This window comes from Coregonus lavaretus, assembly GCF_964263955.1.
Source record: "Coregonus lavaretus genome assembly, chromosome: 5".
In the NCBI taxonomy this organism is placed as follows: domain Eukaryota; kingdom Metazoa; phylum Chordata; class Actinopteri; order Salmoniformes; family Salmonidae; genus Coregonus; species Coregonus lavaretus.
The window spans coordinates 25567624-25577878 of record NC_139992.1 but is presented as its reverse complement, the minus strand read 5'-3'; the positions used below and the strand labels follow the sequence as shown (position 1 = coordinate 25577878).

The 10255-nt window shown below is 45.3% G+C and overlaps 1 protein-coding gene across 1 annotated transcript; it reads left to right on the top strand.

The window, feature by feature from the left end:
• Window positions 1-6431: 6431 nt before the first annotated feature.
• LOC311128952 (sodium/myo-inositol cotransporter-like) lies at window positions 6432-9688 on the top strand (the record flags this gene model as incomplete). The annotated part of the gene is made up of 1 exon (XM_084161186.1): window positions 6432-9688. The coding sequence occupies one exon, from the start codon at window positions 6432-6434 to the stop codon at window positions 8586-8588; it is 2157 nt and encodes a 718-aa protein (XP_084017312.1). The 3' UTR covers window positions 8589-9688.
• Window positions 9689-10255: the final 567 nt, after the last annotated feature.

The following is a 10255-nucleotide window of genomic DNA, read 5'->3' as shown; positions in this document are numbered from 1 at the left end:
TCTCATGCATGCTTCAGTGTTGCTTGCCTCGAAGCGAGCATAGAAGTGGTTTAGCTAGTCTGGTAGGCTTGTGTCACTGGGCAGCTCGCGGCTGTGCTTCCCTTTGTAGTCTGTAATAGTTTTCAAGCCCTGCCACATCCGACGAGCGTCAGAGCCGGTGTAGTACGATTCAATCTTAGTCCTGTATTGACTCTTTGCCTGTTTGATTTCGTCGGAGGGCATAGCGGGATTTCTTATAAGTGTCCAGGTTAGAGTCCTGCTCCTTGAACGCGGCAGCTCTACCCTTTAGCTCAGTGCGGATGTTGCCTGTAATCCATGGCTTCTGGTTGGGGTATGTACGTACGGTCACTGTGGGGACGACGTCATCGATGCACTTATTGATGAAGCCAGTGACTGATGTGGTGTACTCCTCAATGCTATCTGAAGAATCCCGGAACATGTTCCAGTCTGTGCTAGCAAAACAGTCCTGTAGCTTAGCATCTGCGTCATCTGGCCACTTTTTTTATTAACCGAGTCACTGGTGCTTCCTGCTTTAGTTTTTGCTTATAAGCAGGAATCAGGAGGATAGAGTTATGGTCAGATTTGCCAAATGGAGGGCGAGGGAGAGCTTTGTATGCGTCTCTGTGTGTGGAGTAAAGGTGGTCTAGAGTTATTGTTTAATATTTTTATTTTATTTATTTTTATTCATCTAATTTATTTTCCAATGATTGAAGATCGGCTAATAGGGTTGATGGAAGTGGCAGTTTACTCGCTCGCCGTCGGATCCTTACGAGGCACCCCGACCTATGTCCACGATATCTCCGTCTCTTTCTCCTGCGAATGACAGGGATTTGGGCCTTGTCGGGTGTCTGTAGGATATCCTTTGCGTCCGACTCGTTGAAGAAAAAATCTTAGTCCAATACGAGGTGAGTAATCGCTGTCCTGATATCCATAAGCTCTTTTTGGTTATAAGAGACAATGGCAGAAACATTATGTACAGAATAAATTACAAATAACGTGGAAAAACACACATAATAGTACAATTGGTTAGAGGGCTGTAAAACCACAGCCATCTTCTCTGGCGCCACTCCACTCCAGATCACTGAGTGCTGAAGTGCGTAGCACGTAAAAATCTGCAACACTCACTACCGAGTTCCAAACTGCCTCTGGAAGCAACGTCAGCACAATAACTGTTCGTCGGGAGCTTCATGAAATGGGTTTCCATGGCCGAGCAGCCGCACACAAGTTAAGTTTAAGATCACCATGCGCAATGCCAAGCATCAGCTGGAGTGGTGTGAAGCTCGGCACCATTGGACTCTGGAGCAGTGGAAACGCGTTCTCTGAAGTGATGAATCACGCTTCACCATCTGGCAGTCTGACGGACAAATCTGGGTTTGGCAGATGCCAGGAGAACAATACCTGCCCCAATGCATAATGCCAACTGTAAAGTTTGGCGGAGGAGGAATAATGGTCTGGGGCTGTTTTTAATGGTTCGGGCTAAGCCCCTTAGTTCCAGTGACGTGAAATCTTAACGCTACAGTGTACAATGACTTTATAGACCATTCTGTGCTTCCAACTTTATGGCAACAGTTTGGGGAAGGCCCTTTCCTGTTTCAGCATTACAATGCCCCCGTGCACAAAGCGAGGTCCATACAGAAATGGTTTGTCGACATCGGTGTGGAAGAACTTGACTGGCCTGCACAGAGCCCTGACCTCAACCCCCAGCAAACCCCTTTGGGGTGAATTGGAACGCCGACTGCAAGCCAGGCCTAATCACCCAACATCAGTGCCCGACCTCACTAATGCTCTTGTGGCTGAATGGAAGCAAGTCCCCGCAGCAATGTTTCAACATCTAGTGGAAAGCCTTCCCAGAAGGGTGGAGGCTGTTTATAGCAGCAAAGGGGAGACCGACTCCATTTTAATGCCCATGAGTTTGGAATTAGATTTTTGACCAACAGATACTTTTGGTCATGTAGTGTAGTTTGGTGCTGAGTGATGTTGAGCTGTAGCTAGTGCTTTTTGAGGTCATTTCGGTTGTCTGACAAAATCATTTTTACTAGTTCTTCAAATAGATAAGGCAGACTTTCACGAACTGTCTCTGTCCCTCTCGTCGTTGTGTTGTGTTCCTCTCATGCGGTCTGTGTATCTAACCTAACGTAGCAGGCATAAAAGTGTGTCCGAGCATAGATCTGTATATAATGACAAGATGCTCATGTCTATGCCCTAACAATGGGAGTCGTCCCAAAGTCGGGAAGGCAGGCGACAAACTTGGGTCCAAAATAAGCCCATAGAAACACATTGCGCTTGTTTTGGACAGATATTGGCGAGAGTGAAACCTTTTCCTTTCTGAGTTGGAAAAAACTGGCGCACTGGATTATGGTCATTGTAGTTAATTACCACGTTTCTGCGCTGAACTAGGTTGAATATTTGCTTAATGAAAACTACAACTCCCTAACGGCATGTTGGGCTAACAAAATAAATGAACGGAATCCAAGTAATTGAACCGACGTAGGTCAATTCGTTTTTCTTTTCTTCAAAAAATATTGGTTAATCGCTCAGCGCTACATGTAAACGATGATGCTGAAGGTGACCAGAGAAATAGTTATCGAAAATATCGTATTGTCTAGTAAATCATTTGCTATGCTTGCCTCTGGGATATTGAAATCAGCTGCGTTGGTTTGGGGATGATGATGTAATCATAATGCATCTCAGTCACGATTGAAAATGATTGCGTAATACATGAATGAATGAATTAATTAATTAATAAGCGATTGAACTACTCTCCTTAGTTAAACACTATTTTTTCTCTCTTCACATGGACTGACCTGCTAGACTTTTTGGTTTCTTGCACATATTAGTTTGGTTTGAAGCACTGAGATGGACATTGCTCTTTCTCTTTTTAGGTTTAGCCAAGACTAAAAAGATTAGAGTGAGGGCTAGAGAGAAAGATACTGTGATATGTAAATCTGTTACCATGCCCAGTTTGAGTGTGTTGAATAAAGTCATCTGATCAATCTCTTTTTGTGTTTTGATGATCTGTTTCTCAGAAATTTTTGATAAGGGGTTCTGTGTGTGTATATATACAGTACCATTCAAAAGTTTGGACACCTATTCATTCAAGGGTTTTTCTTTATTGTTGCTATTTTTTTACATTGTAGAATAATAGTGAAGACATCCCAACTATGAAATGACACATGGAATCATGTAGGAACCCAAAAAGTGTTAAACAAATCAAAGTATATTTGAGATTCTTCAAATAGCCACCCTTTACTCTGTAGCTCAATTGGTAGAGCATGGCGCTTGTAACGCCAGGGTAGTGGGTTCGATCCCCGGGACCACCCATACGTAAAAATGTATGCACACATGACTAAGTCGCTTTGGATAAAAGCGTCTGCTAAATGGCTTATTATTATTATTATTATTATTATTATTACCTTGATGACAGCTTTGCACACTCTTGAAATTCTCTCAACTAGCTTCACCTGGAATGCTTTTCCAACAGTCTTGAAGGAGTTCCACATATGCTGAGCACTTGTTGGCTGCATTTCCTTCACTCTGCGGTCCGACTCATCCCAAACCATCCCAATTGGGTTGAGGTCGGCGGATTGTGGAGGCTAGGTCATCTGATGCAGTACTCCATCACTCTCCTTCTTGGTAAAATAGCCCTTAAACAGCCTGGAGGTGTGTTGGGTCAAAAACAAATGATCGTCCCACTAAACTCAAACCAGATGGGATGGCGTATCGCTGCAGAATGCTGTGGTAGCCATGCTGGTTAAGTGTTCTAAATGAATCACAGACAGTGTCATCAGCAAAGCATCCCCACACCATAACACCTCCTCCTCCATGCTTTACGGTGGGAACTACACATGCAGAGATCATCTGCGGCGGTTTGAACCCAAAATCTCCAATTTGGACTCCAGACCAAAGGACACACTTCTACCGATCTAATGTCCATTGCTCGTGTTTCTTGGCCCAAGCAGGTCTCTTCTTCTTATTGGTGTCCTTTAGTAGTGGTTTCTTTGCAGGAATTCGATGAAGGCCTGATTTCATGCAGTCTCCTCTGAACAGTTGATGTTGAGATGTCTTTTACTTGAACTCGGTGACGCATTTATTTGGACTGCAATCTGAGGTATAGTACAACTAATGAACGTATGCTCTACAGCAGAGGTAACTCTGGGTCTTCCTTTCCTGTGGCAGTCCTCATGAGAGACAGTTTCATCATAGCGCTTGATGGGTTTTGCGACTGCACTTGAAACTTTCAAAGTGCTTGAAATTGTCCGGATTGACCTTCATGTCTTCATGACTGTCGTTTTTCTTTGCTTATTTAACAAGGCACACCTGTTAATTTTCTACCTCATGAAGCTGGTTGAGAGAATGCCAAGAGTGTGCAAAGCTGTCAAGGCAAAGGGTTGCTACTTTGAAGAATCTCAAATATAAAATATTTTGGTTTGTTTAACACTTTTCTGGTTACTACATGATTCAATATGTGTTATTTCATAGTTTTGATGTCTAAACTATTATTATACAATGTAGAAAATAGTAAAAAATAAAGACAAACCCTGGAATCAGTAGGTGTGTCCAAACTTTTGACTGGTACTGTATACACACAGTGTATTCAGACCCCTTCCCTTTTTCCATTGTTACGTTACAGCCTTATTCTAAAATTGTTTAAAAAAAAGTTTTCCTCATTAATCTACACACAATACCCCATAATGACAAAGCAAAAACAGTTTTTTATAAATGTTAGCGAATGTGTTAAAAATATAAAAACATATCACATTTACATAAGTATTCAGACCCTTTATTCAGTACTTTTTGAAGCACCTTTGGCAGCGATTACAGCCTTGAGTCTTCTTGGGTATGACGGTACAAGCTTGGCACACCTGTATTTGGGGAGTTTCACCCATTCTTCTCTGCAGATCCTCTCAAGCTCTGTCAGGTTGGTTTGGAGCGTCGCTGCACAGCTATTTTCAGGTCCCTCCAGAGATGCTCTGGCTGGGCCACTCAAGGACATTCAGAGACCGGTCCCGAAGCCACTCCTGCGTTGTCTTGGCTGTGTGCTTAGGGTCGTCGTCCTGTTGGAAGATGAACCTTCGCCCCAGTTTGAGGTCCTGAGTGTTCTGGATCAGGTTTTCCATCAAGGATCTCTCTGTACATCTTTCCCTCGATCCTGACTAGTCTCCCAGTACCTGCCGCTGAGAAACATCACCACAGCATGATACTGCCACCACCATGCTTCACCGTAGGGATGGTGCCAGGTTTCCTCCAGATGTGACGCTTGGCATTCAGGCCAAAGAGTTCAATCTTGGTTTCATCAGACCAGAGAATCTTGTTTCTCATGGTCTGCGAGCCCTTTGGGTTTCTTTTGGCAAACTTTAAGCGGGCTGTCATGTGCCTTTTTTACTGAGGAGTGGCTATCGTCTGGCCACTCTACCATAAAGGCCTGATTGGTGGAGAGCTGCAGAGATGGTTGTCCTTCTGGAAGGTTCTCCCTGACCAAGGCCCTTCTCCCCCAATTTGCTCAGTTTGGCCGGGCGGCCAGCTCTAGGAAGAGTCTTGGTGGTTCCAAACTTCTTCCATTTAAGAATGATGGAGGCCACTGTGTTCTTGGGGGACCTTCAATGCTGCAGACATTTTTTGGTACCCTTCCCCAGATATGTGCCTTAACACAATCCTGTCTCGGAGCTCTTCAGACAATTCCTTCGACCTCATGGCTTGGTGTCAACTGTGGGACCTTATATAGACAGTTGTGTGCCTTTCCAAATAATGTCCAATCAATTGAATTTACCACAGGTGGACTCCAATCAAGTTGTAGAAACATCTCAAGGATGATCAATGGAAACCTGATGCACCTGAGCTCAATTTCGAGTCATATATCAAAGGGTTTGAATACTTATGTAAATAAGGTATTTCTGTTTTATATTTTTATACATTCGCAAATATTTCTAAAAACCTGTTTTTGCTTTGTCATTATGGGTATTGTGTGTAGATTGATGAGGAAAAATTAATTAATCAATTTTAGAATAAGGCTGTAACGTAACAATGGAAAAAGGGAAGGGGTCTGAATGCTCTCCGAATGCACTGTGTGTGTGTGTCACCTTTCTCGGTTCCCATCCGAAACAGGCTCTAATCAGGTGTTTCTTTTGTCTTTGCTGTCTTGCAGGAATGTAAACTCTAGGCTATACTAGACCAGAGGCCTGCAGCATCCTCCCTTAAAACTAGAGCGTCCTCAGTGCAGTTGGATTACCCCCCCCCCCCCCCTGCCCCCCACCGAACGCACACACCCCTAGTGAATTTGACCTGACGGTGGATACTACAGCTTCCATCCAGACAGCAAACCAAAGGAGAGTGTTTTTATTGCCCTTCTGTTACGTTAACTTGGCTTTGACTTTTGCAGGGTTCAAGGTTTTTTTTCAGCCATTTTGAACCAGCGGTTCTGTTTATCACTCACAATGAAGATGGGTACGGCTGTCATGGAGGCAGCAGACATTGCTGTGGTGGTGCTGTACTTCATCCTGGTGCTGGGCATCGGGTTCTTCGCCATGTGGAAGGCCAACCGCAGCACGGTGAGCGGGTATTTCCTTGCGGGACGCTCCATGACGTGGGTGGTGATCGGAGCGTCCCTGTTTGTCAGCAACATCGGCAGTGAACACTTCATAGGCCTGGCGGGGTCGGGAGCAGCCAGCGGCTTTGCTGTGGGAGCATGGGAGTTTAACGCTCTTCTCCTGCTGCAGCTGCTGGGCTGGGTGTTCATACCTGTGTATATCCACTCTGGGGTGTACACCATGCCGGAGTACCTGTCCAAACGCTACGGAGGCAATAGGCTAAAGGTGTATTTTGCTGCCCTTTCTGTGTTGCTCTACATCTTCACCAAGATCTCCGTAGACTTGTACGCCGGGGCGCTTTTCATCCAGGAGTCACTGGGCTGGAACCTCTACCTGTCCATCATTCTGCTCATTAGTATGACCGCACTGCTTACGGTCACCGGCGGCCTGGTTGCGGTCATGTACACGGACACCCTCCAGGCCGTGCTGATGATCGGTGGAGCTCTCAGCTTGACCATCATCAGTCTGATCAAGGTCGGTGGTCTTGAAGGTGTTCGGACCAAGTACATGCTAGCTGTCCCAAATGTAACAGCTATCCTGGCCAGTGGGAACTTTACCTACTCACCCTCCTGCCGCATCGAGCCCAAGCCAGACTCTCTGAGGATCCTCCGGGGTCCGCTGGACGAGGACATCCCCTGGCCTGGCTTCCTCTTAGGTCAAACCCCAGCTTCCATCTGGTACTGGTGTGCCGACCAGGTCATCGTCCAGAGGGTGCTGGCTGCTAAGAACATCGCCCACGCCAAGGGCTCCACGCTGATGGCCGGCTTCCTGAAGGTCCTGCCCATGTTCATTATCGTCATCCCCGGGATGATTTCCCGGATCTTGTTTGCAGATGAGATTGCCTGCATTGGGCCGGAGCACTGCCTGGCCGTGTGCGGCTCTAAGGCGGGTTGCTCCAATATCGCATACCCGCGGCTGGTCATGGCAGTGATGCCTGTTGGACTGCGAGGGCTGATGATGGCTGTGATGATTGCGGCTCTCATGAGTGATCTGGACTCCATCTTTAACAGTGCTAGCACCATCTTCACCCTGGACATCTACCAGAGTGCTAGGCGTGGTGCTTCCCATAAAGAGCTGCTGTTGGTGGGCCGGCTGTTTGTGGTGTTCATGGTGGTCATCAGCATCGCCTGGGTCCCTGTCATCATCGAGATGCAGGGCGGCCAGATGTACCTCTACATACAGGAAGTAGCCGGATACCTGACCCCGCCCATTGCTGCCCTCTTCCTGCTGGGCGTGTTCTGGAAGCGCTGCAACGAAAGGGGTGCATTCTGGGGCGGTATGACCGGGTTCGTGCTGGGAACCACCCGGCTGATCCTGGCGTTTATTTACCGCGAGCCTCCCTGTGACCAGCCAGATGACAGACCTTTCTTCATCACACATGTCCACTACATGTATGTGGCTGCTGGGCTGTTCTGGGTGTCTGGACTGGTGGCTGTGGTCGTCAGTCTCTGCAACCCTCCTCCGGATAAGGAGCAGATCCGCACCACCACATTATGGGGCCTGCGTAACATGGGAAAGCTTCTCCTCAAAGACCGTGAGGAGATGTACAAGCTGACGGATAAAAGCACTGTGCAGTTGAATGGGAATGGAGGCCTCTATAAGGATCTGCCCCCAGACGTCTGCAATGCAAGGTGTCTAGATGGGGAGGACATCAAGCTGCTAGCTCCGCCTTCTGACCTTGACCCCGCGACCCCCAGCGCAGAGACAACCCCGGCAATGACACCAGCAACGCCCGCCAACGAGTTTGATAACAGGCACGCCGGGCTAGTGCATGCAGAGGAAGGTGGTGCGGATGAGGAGGGTGAGAGGTGCATGCGGCTGTTGGAGTGGTTCTGTGGGTTTAAGGAAGCGGCATATGATGCCCATCCCAAAAGGACAGAGGAGGACGAGAGGGCCGTTATGGAGATGCTGTACGAGCCACCCAGAACCAAACTGCTGCTCAACTGTGGGCTGTTTCTCGTCTGCTCGTTGGGAATATTCCTGTTTGTCTACTTCTCTCTATAGACTGGGCCAAAGGAGGGGCTGTTGGGGATTGTTTCAAGGGCAGTTACAATTTTCTAATATTTGTTATGAATCTGAAGTCTGTAATATTTACAGTGCAGCTTCCTAACAAGGATTCACTGAGCTTTTTGAAATCATTATTTTGAAATGATTGAAGCTTCTCCATCTTGTCTCATTCAAATAATCAAACACTTAAAATCTATCCTGTACCTGTGTCATTTTTGTAAAGTACTTATTGTTAATGTGACTGACAAAAATATCTATTGCGATTTGTAGAATTGTGGTATTCTATTTGAATGTGTTTGGTGACATTAGCCTTATTTATATTCACTTTTTATTTTTCCTTGAGGAACAGTTATGTCTCTGTGCTAAAAGCATTATTGTGACCATTGACATTTTAGTGATGTTAGCTATAGCACACTTGTATATCTGGACATCTATGTACTGTATGTGGTATACTAATAGTGTGTTTTGACTTACCATATACTTCTATGCTACTGTATGGTTACTAGATCCTTATCAGCATAAGTGGTTAAGATGATGTATGAATTCCTTGTTTATTACAGCTTAATAGTGTGCTGCTGTGTTATTCCACCTGATTCTCTATAGAGAAAGTTTAAGATGGTTTCTTAAGGCCTTTTTGTTATGCAGAGATGACCTCAAAGTTATACTAAAGCCATCACTCTACCACAGTGTTTTTTCTTCCTATTAGCATTATACATTGTTTGCAAACTTGGTGTTGATATAGTGATTGCAAATGCTTTGTGAGTGTTTACTAAATTATTTAGTTTTAATGTTTGGACAATTTTTAGTTTTTATTTTCTGATGTTTCCAATTCTTAAGAATTGCTGTAGAAGATGTCAAAATAATGTTCTTGTTAAATATGAAGGTGAAAGTATGTATGATAGTTTGACAGTTTGTCAACATGAACAATTATTATTATTATACACTGTTATTGTAGCATTGCAAAGAATTGAACATACAGTATCAATGCTCATAGTTCCACATAGTGTTTCATGATGTGTTTTATGATCAATTTCTTACTGTGTTTGTCTGAATAATGTTATTTCTTCCACAGTTAATGTCATGACATTTGTTCAGTAAGCTATTTTGGTAAATTAGTGACAAACCACAACAAACAACAGGACTCGGTTTTAGTGTATATTTTGTTTACCCTTTTTATTTATACTGAACTGAAAATATAAACGCAACATGCAACAATTTCAACAATTTTACTGGGTTACAGTTCATATGAGAAAATCAGTCAATTGAATAAATTCATTCGGCCCTAATCTATGGATTTCACATGACTGGCCAGGTGCGCAGCCATGGGAGGGCATAGGCCCACCCACTTGGGAGGGCATAGGCCCACCCACTGGGGAGCCAGGCCCAGCCAATCGGAATGAGTTTTTCCCCACAAAAGGGCTTTGTTACAGACATAAATACTCCTCAGTTTCATCAGCTGTCCGGGTGGCTGGTCTAAGCCGGATGTGGAGGTCCTGGGCTGGCGTGGTTACACGTGGTCTGCGGTTGTGAGGCCGGTTGGACGTACTGCCAAATTCTCTAAAAGGACGTTGGAAGTGGCTTATGGTAGAGAAATTAACATTCAATTCTCTGGCAACAGCTCTGGTGGACATGCCTGCATGCCAATTGCACACTCCCGCAAAACT